Source organism: Amblyraja radiata, chromosome 12 (genome assembly GCF_010909765.2).
Source record: "Amblyraja radiata isolate CabotCenter1 chromosome 12, sAmbRad1.1.pri, whole genome shotgun sequence".
NCBI classification, from domain to species: domain Eukaryota; kingdom Metazoa; phylum Chordata; class Chondrichthyes; order Rajiformes; family Rajidae; genus Amblyraja; species Amblyraja radiata.
The window spans coordinates 14,286,197-14,301,444 of record NC_045967.1 but is presented as its reverse complement, the minus strand read 5'-3'; the positions used below and the strand labels follow the sequence as shown (position 1 = coordinate 14,301,444).

The following is a 15,248-nucleotide window of genomic DNA, read 5'->3' as shown; positions in this document are numbered from 1 at the left end:
ACCGACAAACCTGCACATCTTTGGAGTGTGGGTGGACACCTAAGCACTCATAGAAAATCCACGCGGTCATAGGGAGAATGTGCAAACTCTACATAGACAGCACCCAGAGTCAGTATCAAACCCAGATCTCTGGTGCTGCATCACTATGGTTTTCTCCAGGTGTATTTCTAAACTAAAATTAAGAAAACTATTTTTTGGGAATGTTTGCCTTGGATCAATTGAGCCTTAGATTCATGCACTTACTTCCCAAAAACAAAGCACGATGCAATTATGTTGCAGAGGATGTTTTATGGTCCACTCTGCCCATGGTGTCTCTTTGTAAGCGCAGTCCTAATGATTCCACTCCTCCAGCCTTTCACCAAAGCCCTCTGAGGAATACCTCATCAGGTGTTCATCCAGTTAACTTTTGAAATGTAATATTGAATGTGCTCAATGTGTGAGACAAGAACTCATTGGTAATATTCCACCTTACCATGACTGCTCTGGCAAGGATTATAAATATGCCTGCACCTGTTATCATGTCAATGGCCCAATGGTAGTTTTTTGTCACATGAACTGCGGTACAGTGAAATTCATTTTTGTACACAGTTCAGTACAAGTATCTCGATACATTAGCACTCAGATGCATCTTAGATAAGCATCTCAGATACAGGGCGGCACAGTGGCGTAGCGGTAGAGTTGCTGCCTTCTGGCACCAGAGACCCGGGTTCGATCCTGACCACAGGTGCTCTCTATATAGAGTTTGTACATTCTCCCTGTGACCTGCGTGGGTTTTCTCCGGTTGCTCCAATTTCCTCCCACATTCCAAAGACGTGCAGGTTTATGCGTTAATTAGCTTCCGTAAGTTGTTAAATTATTGTCAAGTTGTAGGATAGTGCTAGTATACAGGGTGATTGATTGATCAATGCGGACTTGATGGGCCAAAGGGCCTGTTTCCTCACTTCTTTATTTCTAAAGTCGAAAGTAAAGTCAGTACAAGTGGGTAGAAATAGTATGCTGAGACAGTATCCAGAGTCACCAGATTTGGTGCCACTTCCCTTGCTGTTGAAAATCTTCCCTAAAAATCTGTTCTTTCAAAGCCCTTCCAATCACGAACCTCCTGAATCGTTATAGGTAGACAAAAATGCTGGAAAAACTCAGCGGGTGAGGCAGCATCTATGGAGCGAAGGAAACAGGCGACGTTTCGGGTTGACAGGTCAGAAATAGGCAACGTTTGTATACCTTCGATTTTCCAGCATCTGCAGTTCCTTCTTAACCAATTCCTGAATCTTTATGAAACCTCCTCTGATTTGGGCTGACCGAACCCAGCCTCGTTAGGTTTCCGTATGTGAAAAGATAAAATGCTCGCCCAATCCAAACACTGCTTGTGTGAATCCTCTCCGCAGTCCCTCAAAAGCCTTGGCATCCTTCTTCTATGACATTCCCCATGGCGTGTTGGACTAATTGACATTCTCAAATACATGCAGTCTATAGAGAAGATGAAAGGAAAAATTGCTAACTGTGTAGAGGAAATGGCTATTCGATGCTTGTCTATAAAATAGTTTTACTCTCTGCTGGGCAAAGATCTTTATTGATACAATGGTTGTAAGAACAACTCATTTGGCATGTACAATATTTGTTGAATTATTTTCTAAGGCTTTGGCAGAATGCTCTATGTTTTGTTCACTAATTCAATTGTTGCATGCCTGAAGTTATTACGTTTTTATTTGGTGGTAGACAAAAATGCTGGAGAAACTCAGCGGGTGAGGCAGCATCTATGGAGTGAAGGAATAGGTAACATTTCGTGTTGAGACCCTTCTTCAGACTTTTCCCACTTTGCCTCGTCTTTTACTCTCCTGACAGTATAAAGGTTCCCCCTTTGTTGCTTGTTTTTAATCTAGTTCTGCCATCTCAGCAAGCAGTATTCCGTTAGATTAGAGGCACAGCCTGAAAACAGGCCCACCGAGTCTATGCGGACCAGCGATCACCCGTACACTAGCTCTATCCTACACACTTGGGGCAATTTACAATGTACAGAAGCCAATTAACCTACACAAACCTACACGTCTTTGGAGTGTGGGACAACACCCAAGCACCCAGAGAAAGCCCACGTGGTCGCAGGGAGAAGGTACAAACTCTGTACATGAAGCATCTGTAGTCAGGATCAAACCAAAGTCTCTGGCGCTGTGAGGCAGCAACTCTACCACCGCACCACTGCATCACCCACAATTACTCAAAATTATTATTATTTGAAATAATTGCAAAGTTGTTTGTGATAAGTTTATCGAATGTTATCATAGATTATCACTTTGTCTTTGGTTCCTTATGCCAACTGTGTTATCAGTGTCTGGTGGAGCCTTACGAGTCAGTGTGCCTGCCGCTCATCTTTCAGCTACAGGGATGTAGGTTCCAGCGCCTCCACAATCTGGTCTATCTTAGTTTAGTTTTGTTTATTGTCACGTGTACCGAGGTATAATGAAAAGTCTTTGTTGCGTGCTAACCAGTCAGCAGAAAGGCAATACATGATTGCAATTGAGCCGTCCACAATGTACAGATAAAGTGAATAACATTTAATGCAAGACATTTGATAAGTTTCAATGAGTTCCCTACCCATCCTTCTGAACTCCAGTGAGTAAAGGTCCAGTGCCGACAAAAATCATCATTAGTTAACCCAATTAACCCCTGGGATCATTTTGTTAAACTTTCCCTCGACCCTGTCCAATGCACATCCCAACTCAGATATGGGTCCGAAAACTGTTCACAATAATTCCATGCTGTATCTCTAAACTAAACTAAACTAAATATCTTCATCCGGGATACACACACATATATTTTATACACACACGCACGCACACACGCACACGCACACACACACACACACACACACGCACGCACACACACACATATATTTTATACACACACGCACGCACACACACACACACACACATACACACACGCACACACACACACACACACACACACGCACGCACACACACACGCACACACACACGCACACACACACACACGCACGCACACACACACGCACACATACACGCACACACACACACACGCACACATGCACACACGCACACACACACACACACGCACGCACACACACACACGCACACACACACACGCACACACACACACACACACACACACACGCACACACACACACACACACACACACACACACACACGCACGCACGCACGCACGCACACACACGCACACACGCACACACACACACACACACGCACGCACGCACACACATTCCTCTGGATAGAGTAACCAGCTCTCACAAAAAGACTGATGTGTCTAATGTTATTTTTAATCTTTATGCTTTCTCAACAGTTGACGTTTGTATCGATTGGTCTGTGGATCTGAAAAAATACATGGTGCTGGCAGGAGAACCAGTACGTATCAAATGTGCTCTTTTCTATGGTTACATCCGGACGAACTACAGCATGGCACAGAATTCTGGACTCAGCCTAATGTGGTACAAGAATAACGGGCAAGGAGATTCAGAAGAACCCATTATATTCTCTGGTCGTAGAATGAGCAAAGAGGGGGATTCGATTTGGTTCCATTCAGTGGAGATAAAGGACAATGGATTTTACACATGTGTATTAAGGTAAGAACATGTTTTCAAACCACAAGTGAAGTTATATTGATGAAGATGTTATAGCTCCAATCGACTCAAGATTGTCCGATTTGTTTTTAAATATTTCCATACCGGTGGAGAATAAACTTAAATGTCTGGAAGCTGAAGTTTTAGTTTAGAGATACAGCGTTGAACCAGGCCCTTCAGCCCACAACGTCCATTCTGACCAGCAATCACCTGTACACTGGTTCTATTCTACACACCAGGGACAGCTTACAGAAGCCAATTAACTGAGAAACACACACGGCTTGGAGTGTGGAAGGAAACCGGAGCACCCGGAGAAAACCCACGTGGTCACAGGAGGAAAGTACAAAGTCTGTACAGACAGCACCCGTAGTCAGGATCGAACCCGGGTCGCTGGTGCTGTAAGGGAGCAACTCTGCCGCTGCACCACTGTGCCGTCTGGCTGTTTTATGGAACATTACTTGAACTTGCAAAACATATCTTGACATTAGGGTAAAGTTGGTTCCTTGTAAAATCTCCAGGGAGTCATGCAGCATGGGACGTTTCCATGACTATAATTCTTTGGAGAGAAAGCCGCGTTACTCATGTCCAATAGATGTGACGGTGTTCCGTAACGTTATGGTAACACTACAAGCCAACTATTTGGACATCCCACTGATTGAGTCCTGGTTCACCAGGTGACATTTGCAATGTATATTTCTGACTTGCTAGAGCCATGGTTTCCTTGTTCCCTTCTGTTTCACTGGGCCTCAATGGTTCTCTTCTCAATCACTGGATCCAGGGTTCCTTCTGAGTCACTTGAAACCCATTCATTCTCTTCTGAGTCACCGGCACCCCAAACATTACTGACTGACTCACCAGGGCCCAGTTACTTTGTAGAAACAAGGACTTGCAGAGGCTGGTTACAATTGCCAGTGATCCAGGTTCGATCATGAATACGGGTGCTGTCTGTACGGAGTTTGCACGTTCGCTCTGTGACCAACCGCATGGGTTTTCTCTGGTGCTCTGGTATCCTACCATATCCCAAAGATGTGCAGGTTTGTAAGTTCATTGGCTTCTGGAAAATGTCTCCAGTGTCTTGGATAGATTTCGTGTGTGGGTGATAGATAGTTAGTGTGGACTTGGTGGGCCGAAGGGCCTGTTTCCAACTGGATTACTCACCCAAACTCAACTAAACCTGAATGAATGTTTAAGAGGTCTATAAAACTAGGGTTTAAGAAAAAGGAAATTTGAATGTTGTGGACAGTCTTTAAGGTAACAATATGTATTTTTTGAAAACATTAAGCACACAGTGGTGGTGGATCCGTGGAATTCATTGCCACAGACGGCGGTGGGGGGGGGGGGGGCAAGTCGCTGGGTATTTTTAAAGCAGAGATTGCTAGGTTGTTAATTCGTAAGTGTGTCAAAGATTATGGGGAGAAGGCAGAAGAATGGGGTTGGGAGTGAAAAATAGATCGACCATGATTGAATAGCGGAGCAGACTCATTGGAGCGAATGGCCTAATTCTGCTCCTATGTCTTAACGGGCTGTCCCACTTGGGCGACCTAATTGGTGAGTTTAGAAGAGTTTAAAAAAATGACATGGTGAAGACCTCCTCTGACTATGTAGAAGACCTGCTCGACCTCCTTCAACTATGTTGAAGACCAGCTTCGACTAGCTACGACCAGCTACGACTAACTTCTGGAATATTGGACACCGAATAATGGAGAGTGAAAACGACCTCCTTCAATCTCCTTCGACCTCCCTTCGACTATGATGAAGACTATCTACGACTGCCTTCGACTACCCTCGATTACCTACGACTAACATGCCGACCTACTATGACTAAACCTACGAGTAAAAAAGTATCGATTTTTTTCCATGACAACCTTTTTTTACTCGTGGGCATTTTTTAACATATTGAAAAAACTGCTGCGACCTAGCTGAGGCATCGAATACACGAGTACCACTCTCGAACATGAAGGAGAGTTAAGAACACCTCCTATGACCTCGTGTCGACCATGCTGCGAGTATGAGTCGAGGGCAAACTCGCCAGAAGTCGTGGATTAGGTCGCCCAAATGGGACAGCCCCTTTATGGTCTTATGATCTTATGAACTGCAGAAAGCTATTCAAATATTTGGAGGAATTGTGGCTTTTGAAGTTGGTTTCAAAAGTTAAGTTTTTGAGGCCTATTTGTTACTGGGTGAGAAACTTAAACCATTTTGAAAAATGTCTTTATTACTGAATAACATATTTTACTTTAAAAAAAGTGTTTTTCATTGAAATGTTGATTTTGATCAATTAATTTCTATATTCCACTAGTACGATTACTTGACAGTAGGATGTGTTCTTATTTCCTGCAGAAGCAAAACATCTTAATATAGGGTTTTTTTTATAAATTATTATGCTGCAAGAGATCTGCAAACGTTATTATCAGCAAACCATTTTATTAATTAATAAGGACACAAACTGCTGGAGTAACTCAATGGGTCAGGCATCATCTCTGGAGAACATGGATAGGTAATGTTTCTTTTCAGGCCACCATACTGATTGTGGGGGTGGGAGCGGAGGGTGGAGGGAGAGAAAATACATCACTTCAGCTCTTTGTGTCCTTTTATGTAAATCAGCATCAGCAGTTTTTTGTGTCTACTATTTATGAACTATTTTATCAGCAGTTTCATGATTAGTGTTTGGCACACATATTTTGCTGGAAAATGAATACTTGTTGACAACAATAACAGAATCAGCACTGAATGCAGAGAACACCCCATATGCTCCATATATGAAAATAAGCGTACCTGCAATTACAGAGATTAGTTAATGTCCTTATAAGGGGCATGGGAACACTCTTTGACCTACCGAGGTGGCATGGTGTCACAGCGGTAGAGCTGCCGCCATATGGCATCAGATGCCTGGATTCGAACATGATTGCCGGTGCTGTCTGTGCGGAGTTTGTGCGTTCTCCCTGTGACCGCATGAATTTTCTTCGGGTGCTGCGGTTTCCTCCCATATTTCAAAGACGTACAGGTTTGTAGATTAATTGGCTTAGGTAAAATTGTAAATTGTCCCTGGTGCATCGGAAGTGTTAGTGTACGGGGTAAACGCTGGTCGGCGCGGGCACTGTGGATCAATTAGCCCGTTCCTGCGCTGTATCTCTATAGTTCAAAGTCTACAGAGTCCACACTTACCATCGATCACCCGTTCACACTAGCTGTATCTTAGCCCATTTTCGCATCCACTTCCTGCACACCAGGGGCAATTTATAGAGGCCAATTAACGTACAAACCCACAAGTCTTTAGGACTTAACTGCGGGACAATATTTCTTCCCACGTTATGGTCTCCCGAGGCAAACATCATTACTTTGAAAATATTTGACACTCAGAAAGATACATACAAAGAGAGTGTACAGCCCCACTGAGTATTTTGTGTGAACATTTACTGATGTGAAGTTTAGCCTCAGAAGCAGTTAATCTGCTGAACTGGGGATTATTATTTCAGATACCAGGAGGACTGCATGAAGCACTTGTTAGAAAAATATTTCAACTCTTTTAACAGTGAGTAGCTTTGGTCATTAACACAATTGAGTTTAGTTTACAGTCTAGTGATACAGCCTGAAAACAGGCCCTGTGTGCACATCCACCACCGATCACCCATTTATACTAGTTCTATGTTATCACACTTTTACATCCACTCCCTACACACTAGGGACAATTTTACAATAGTCAATTTATCTACAAACCTGCACATGTTTGGAGTGTGGGAGAAAAACGGTCACAAGGAGAATGTACAAGCTCTGTACAGACAGCACCCCAGGGTCAGGGTCAAACCTGGGTCTTTGGCGTGCACGGGTGCAACTCTACCGCTGCGCCACCGCGCATCCACTGAGATGATATATTTTTAATTAACAGATAAGTGTGCGATAAGACTATTCTTTAAACAGTTCCTACCTGGGTTGATATACTTTGTCTGGCAGGGGTAATAATACCTATAAAATTGAAAATGTACCTCCATCAGAGGAAAGGAACATTGGAAGGCAAGATTCAAAGATACCCTAACCAGATACAGGTAGATCATATCGTGGCAAGAATGTGCACGTATCCCATGAGTTGAAATTAATCATTGGTTGGATGTGCTAATTGTGTGATAAAGTGGCATTTTATGGTGCCTTCGAGATCTGGTTGAATTGAAATCAATGGGAGGTAAATTGCATGCATTCAGTTACACATTTATTACATGAATCCAATGAATGTGCGTGTGTGTGTGTATGTATGTATTTACATACAGATATGCATATACATACATATATGCATACACACACTATATGCATCCATGTATATACATACCTATATGCATACATACAGACACACACACACACACACACACATATATATATATATATATATATATATATATATACCCACAAATGTGTAGATAAATACACACACTGATATATATATAGTGATATATACACACACTGATATCAGTGTGTGTATATATCACTATATATATATCAGTGTGTGTATTTATCTACACATTTGTGGGTATATATTTTGTAAAAACATTAATATCTCTGTCATATTTAATCGACGGGAAAAATCCTCGGCACACATGCAGCGGAGGGGGGCTCTGAGCGAGGTGGCCAAAAATGATGGCCGTAGGTGGCGACGTTCTCTCAGAAATCGCAGCACAGATCGCCAAAATATATATATATATATATCTATATTACTAAAACTCTGTTCTTGACCGCTTTTGGCGATCTGTGCTGTGATTTCTGAGAGAACGTCGCCACCTACGGCCGTCATTTTTGGCCACCTCGCTCAGAGCCCCCCTCCGCTGCATGTGTGCTGAGGATTTTTCCCGTCGATTAAATATGACAGAGATATTAATGTTTTTACAAAATTCCCCATTCTCTCTGCTGCTCCTGCTGGTGGGATGGGGGAGGGACTATAAAATCAGGAAATGGTGTGCCCCAATCAGTCTCTACAACATGGAGGTCAGAGCTCTGAATGACTGAACAAATGTCTACACAGCTGTGAGTAAGTACCCTTAATTTGGTTTGAAAATGAAAATATGGTTATGGTTAGTTTGAAGGAAAAAATCACTGCCTGCAAATGGTTGTTTGGGGGGTTTGGGTTCTCTCTCTCTCCCCCCCCCCCTCTCTCCTCTCCCCCCCCCCTCTCTCCTCTCCCCCCCCCTCTCTCTCCTCTACCCCCCTCCCCCCCGTCTCTCCTCTCCCCCCTCCCCTCTCCACTCCCCCACTCTCTCCTCTCCCCCCCCCTCTCCCTTCCCCCCCATCTCCTCTCCCCCCCTCTCTCCTCCCCCCCCCTCTCCCTTCCCCCCCATCTCCTCTCCCCCCTCTCTCCTCTCCCCCCTCTCCTCTCCCCCCCCCCCTCTCCTCTCCCCCCTCCCCCCTCCCTCTCTCACCCCCCCTCCTCTCACCCCCCTCCTCTCTCCCTCTCTCCCCCCCTCCTCTCTCCTCTCCCCCCCCCATCTCCCCTCTCTCCCCCCATCTCTCCTCTCCCCCACCATCTCTCCTCTCCTCCCCTCCTCTCCTCCCCCCCCCCTCCTCTCCCCCCCTCTCCTCTCCCCCCTCTCCTCTCCCCCCTCTCCTCTCCCCCCCCCCTCCTCCTCTTCCCCCCCCTCTCCTCTTCCCCCCCTCTCCTCTTCCCCCCTCTCCTCTCCCCCCCTCTCCTCTTCCCCCCCTCTCTCCTCCCCCCCCTCTCCTCTCTCCCCCTCTGCCTCTCTCCCCCTCTTCCTCTCTCTCCCCGCTCTCCTCTCTTCCCCCTCTCCTCTCTTCCCCCTCTCCTCCTCTCTTCCCCTCTCCTCCTCTCTCCCTCTTCCTCCCTCCTCCTCTCCTCCCTCCACCTCTCCTCCCTCCTCCTCTCCCTCTCTCCTCTCTCTCCCCCCTCTCCTCCCCTCTCTCCCCCCTCTCTCCTCTCTCCCCCCCTCATCCTCTCTCTCCTCTCCCACCCTCTCCTCCTCCCCCCTCCATCTCCCCCCCGTCTCCTCTCTCTCCGCGCCCCCTCTCCTCTCCTCCCCCCGCTCCTCTCTCCCACACCCGCTCGCTCTCTCACCCCCCTCTCCTCTCCTCCCTCGATCTCACTCTCACCCCCCTTCCTCTCGCCCCCCCTCCCGCACACCCCGCGCTCCTCTCCCTCCCCCATCTCCCCCTCTCTCCTCACCCCCTCCTCTCCCCCCCTCCTCTCCCCCCCTCCTCTCTCCCCCTCTCCTCTCACCCCTCTCCTCTCCTCCTCTCTCTCTCCCCTCCTCGCCTCCATCCCCTCCCCTAAACCCCCTCCCCTCCACACCCCCTACCCTCTTCCCTCCACCCCTCCCCCTCCCTCCCCCTCCCTGCTCCCCACCTCTCCCCCTCACCCCCCCTCTCAGCACCCCCTCTCTCTCCCCCTCACTCTCACCCTCTCTCTCTCCTCCCCTCTCTCTCTGTCTCTGCCCCTTCTCTCTCTGCCCTCACTCTCTACCCCCCCCCCCCCCCTCTCTAGATGTGACTGCAAGTTGGGGGCTATGCGTCAGTAGATAGGGTGGTTATGGGGTAAAAGGAGCAAATTAATAATATTAATATAATATCAAGGGGGGTAATTAGCATGAGTGCGGGGGGGGGGGGAGGGGGGATAGTTAGTGTGTGTGACGCTGCATGCCCGCCTCCCCCCCCACAATCGCACGTTGGGGGAACAGACCCAACTTGTATATATGTATACATATATATGTGTAGAGAGAGAGGGAAAGTGAGAGATAACAATACATATACATACATACTTATGCACACACAGGAGCACATATATATTACACACGCACATGCACACACACACGCACACACATATATATATATATTACACACTGCCAGGGGTGGTGGTGGAGGCAGGTACTATAGTGTTGTTTAAGAAGCTTTTATGTTGGCACATGGATATACAGGGTATGGGCAGATATGGATCATGTGCAGGCAGATGAGATTAGTTTTTCTTGGCATCATGTTCGGCACTGACATTGTGGGCCAAAGGGCCTGTTCTTGTGCCGTACTGTTCAATGTTCCAAGTTGTAAACCAATCATAATTGCTTTTTCCAGGAAAAAAAATGATGTGCAAGGAAGGCATTGAATATATGTTCATATCTTCCTATATTTTGAAAGGTGAATTAAACAGAATCACTCGCAATGATTGAATGTGATGGTTGATTTATAATTGACCTACTTAACTTGCTTGCAGTGTTTAGCCATATAGGGATGTGATAGAAAGTTAGGAAATGCTTTTTGAATTGTGTAAATATGCTTTGGGGTGACTGGGTTTTAGCTTCAGTCAACCAGATTTTAGAGTATTTTATCCTTCCAAAAGATTGCGAAATTTGTGCCTCAAGCCATATTTGTTTGTTTATGCATTGGTGTTGAAGTTGCAAGATACTAGCTCGAAAACTGGCTCTTCATGTAAGCAGATAGGGAAATGAAGCAGCTATTTTATAGATGCCTTTATACATGTTGAAGAATGTGCATTTACACTCCAGATTCAGGGACAATTTCATCCCAACTGTTATCCAGCAACGGAACCATCTATCAACAGCTCACGAGTGGTCCTGAGCTACTTTCTACCTCATTTGAGACCATTGAGCTAACTTTAATCAGACTTTACTGGACTTTAACATACTGAACAGTATTCCCTTTAAATTGTATCTGTACGCTGTGGACGGCTCGATTGTAACCATGTATTGGCTTTACGCTGACTGGTCAGCACGCAACAAAAGATTTTCACTGTACCTTAAACTACACGGCAATAAACTAAACTAAACTGAACTAAGTAGGAAAACAACTCTAGATGAACTGGAGAATGAAAATTAAGCTTTCCTGTTCGGATCATCTGAAATAAATTGACATTCAAAAAAACATCCTCAATTCCATTGGGCAATCTTGAGTTAAAAGGAGTTTAGGTTTTCTACCAACCATCTGACATCTTTCACTCCCTACATATTTAGGATGATTTACAGAGGCCAAATGACCAACAAATCCACACGTCTTTGGGATGTGGGAGGAAACCGGAGCACCCAAAGGATACTTGTGCGGTCACAGGGAGTACGTGCAAACTCCACACAGGCAGCACCCGAAGTCAGGAACAAACATGGTTTTCTGGTGCTGTAGTGCAGCGCTTCTTCCAACTTTGCCACTGTGCTGCCATTGATTCCCGTGAACGCAGTTTTGTTTGTACGGACAACGGTTAAAGCCTAACCTTTGTATGAGTGAGAGTGAGAGATGTTCCTATTGAATCAGACAAACTCTTTAAGGAAGCTTTGTGGGGTAAGATTCATGGGGGGGGTGATTCCCTAACTGGGATATCTAGAACTTAGGGGTGATAGCAATAAAATAAGGAATTGTCCACTTCAAGCAGAGAATACAAGAAACCTCTTCCCTCACACGTACTGAATGTTCTACCCAAGAGGAATGTGGGGGTTCAGTAACTGAATATTCAAGCAATCAATAGGTTTAGTTTTAGTTTTTAGTTTTAGAGATACAACATGGAAACAAGCCCTCTGGCCCACTGAGTCCCCGCCGACCATTGATCACCCATTCACGAGCTCTCTGTTATCCCACTTTCTCATCCACTCCCTAGATATTACACTAGGGGAAAATATACAGAGGGCAATTAACCTACAAACCCGCACATTTAGGGGATGTGGGAGGAAACCCATTGGGAACTGCAAAGCTTTTTTTATCACACGTGCAAACCACCAAAGTGCTATCTTCAGCTTATGTTTGGCTAATTATTTGCCACTGGACAAGATGAAAATGAGCCAGCTGCATTTTGGAACTTTAAGTGGGTTTTTGGGTGACACATTAACGCAGCAGTGGAGTGGTTGCCTTACACCACCAGAGACCGAGATTCGATCCTGACTGTGGGCGCTGTCTGTATGGCATTTGTACGTTCTCCCTGTGACTGCGTGGGTTATCTCCGGGTGCTCCGGTTTGCTCCCATACTTCAAAGACGTGCAGCTTTGTAGGTTAATTGGTTACTGCAAAATTGTTCCTATGTGTGCAGGACAGAACTAGTATACGGGTGATCGCTGGTCGACACGGGCTCGTGGGCTGCAGTGCCTGTTCTGTGTGGTATCTCCAAAACGAAAACTACATTTCTAAAGGTATTCAGTGAGGTGTGATCTAAAGAGTTATTCATTGAAATGGTTGTACCAGACTAGGGGGCTGTGGAGTGGATGTTATATACTACCATGGACTGAAGACTGGTTAATGAACAGAAGAACAGGGAGTAGGAACAAATGGTCAGTTTGGGAGATTACTTTTTGTTCACTTTAGAGATACAAAGCGGAAACAGGCCCTTCGACCCACCGAATCTAAACCGACCAGCGATCACCCCCTACACCAACACTATCCTACACACTAGGGATAAATTATAATTTTTACCGATTCCAATTAACCTACAAACCTGCAAGTCTTTGGAGTGAGGGGGGAATCTGGAGCACCCGGAGAAAACCCACGTGGTCACAGGGCGAATGTAGAAATTCCTTGCGGATAGCACCCGTAGTCAGAATCAAACCCGGGTCTCTCGCGTTTAGGGCAACAGCTCGGCTTGTGTGCAGTTCTGGTCACTACAGAAAGGAGGTGGAGGTTTTGGACACGGAGAAGAGGTTTACCAGCATGTTGTGTGAATTAGATGGTATTAGCTACACGGAGAGGTTGGACAAACTTGGATTGCTTTCTCTGGAGTGGCGGAGGCTGAGGGGAGACCTGATAGAAGTATATAAAATTTGCACCAAGGCAAATTCCTTGTATGTGAATACTTGGTCAATAAACTTATTCATTCATTCATTCATTCATTCATTCATTCATTCATTCATGAGCGGCAGAGATAGGGTGCCAGTGTGAAAATGTCAATGAATGAATGAATGAATGAATGAATGAATGAATGAATGAATGAATGAATAAGTTTATTGGCCAAGTATGTAAACATACAAGGAATTTGCCTTGGTGCTCCGCTCGCAAGTAACAACACGAGATACAGTAACAATTAAGAATGACACATAAAACATTAATAATAAACATTATAGTTTAAACATGTGAGGGCACAACTTTACGATGCTCGGGACATAGATTAAAGGGGATGTGTGGGAAGGATTTTAAAACAGAGAGTGGAGAGTACTTGGAACACACTGCCAGGGGGAGGTGATGGAGGCAGATACAATGGTGACAATAATAAAAAGAGAGTGGTGAGTACCTAGAATGTACAGCCAGGGGAGGTGATGGAGGCCGATACAATAGTGGCATTTCAGAGGCTTTTGGATGGGAACCTGGATAGGCAAGGAATGGATGGATATGATCACAAAGAGGCAGATTAGTTTACTTTGGCATCATGTTTGGTGCAGACACTGTTCATGTATTGTTCTGTGTACTGTGAAACCAGAGCAGCCGGAGTTAACCCACTTGGTCACAGGGGGAACATGCAAGCTCCACGCAGACAGCACCTGAGGTCAGACTCGAACCCGGGTCTCTGGTACTGTGAGGCAGCAACTCTACCAGCTACCCAACTGTGGTTTATTTGGATATTGAAACAAAATTGATGAGCTTACCGCAGGAAAGTGGCTCTGAGGTAAAAGGTCAGCGGTGATCCCAGTGAAAAGTGGAGCGGACATAAAGAAATGGAAAGCCCTGCAGAGAGCTTCTATTTCTTATAAGCATCGCTGTCTGATTGAATATCTGGGCCGTAATATTGGGCTAACAAACTGATTGCTTCTTTGAGATTGCTGGCTGGGAACGCTCAGGGAAGACCAAGACAATTCATGGTTAGTTCTATATTGTCAAATTATGCCCCCTCTGTGATGGAAAGGCCTGTCACAGCGTGAGTGAAGATTTATACTGTGGCCATGCATCTCTATAGTGAATGCACTGAGCGAAGAATAGTGGGTGTACAGCAAACAAAATTGTTCCTTTCATGCGGTGAGATGGGAAAAAAAATTGCTCAGTTAGCTTTTACAAAACCACCAGTGAATACTCATTTCAAAGTGAGTAGCTGCTCGAATTTCTCCTTGCTCCAGAGACTTGACGCAAAAGCGTAGCAAAGGAGAAAGCAGGAAAATAAATTTCTACTCTGGTGGGCTGAATCAGATTTGACAGTGAGGAGTCATATTTCACAGCTTCCTTTGATAGCTAAGGTATATAAATTGAAGAGACTGATCAAGCCTGAAATGATTTTTTGTCCCCCTGAAGTAGAAAGACAAGGGAGAGTCATTCACGAGTGATTATTAACGCACAGCCTTTAGAGTGGAATGTTAGGTGGTATTTAGCGATTCTGCCCTTGAGGGGCCTTACTGGCTTCTGTAGCTGCCAAAGATTTCCTTCAATCAATCAACACTTCATTAGCATTTGAAGAGCTTAATTGAATTGCATATACTCAGCTAGGTTTTCAGTGTAAGAATATATTGTGCTTATTGTCAAACATTATTGATCATGAAGATAATACCACGCAGCGATATACGAGGCTAATCAGACAACGAATTCACTTTGGTTTGAAGTCTTTTTTGAAAAGTGGCCACCGAGACATTACTGACTGGTGGAGTCTCACGGAACAGCAAATATTGGTATCGAGCAAAACACAAAGTGCTGGAGGGACTCAGCGGGTCAGGCAGCATCTGTGAAGGGAAACAGACTGAAGTT

At 45.2% G+C, this 15,248-nt stretch overlaps 1 protein-coding gene across 1 annotated transcript in view; it reads left to right on the top strand.

Annotated features, from left to right (window-relative positions):
- Positions 1-15,248, top strand: part of il1rapl2 (interleukin 1 receptor accessory protein like 2) — an 859,242-nt gene that overhangs the window by 410,640 nt on the left and 433,354 nt on the right. The window contains exon 3 of the mRNA XM_033030273.1: positions 3,332-3,611. Within this exon, the coding sequence (XP_032886164.1) occupies positions 3,332-3,611 (280 nt within the window). The remainder of the gene's footprint in view (positions 1-3,331; positions 3,612-15,248) is intronic.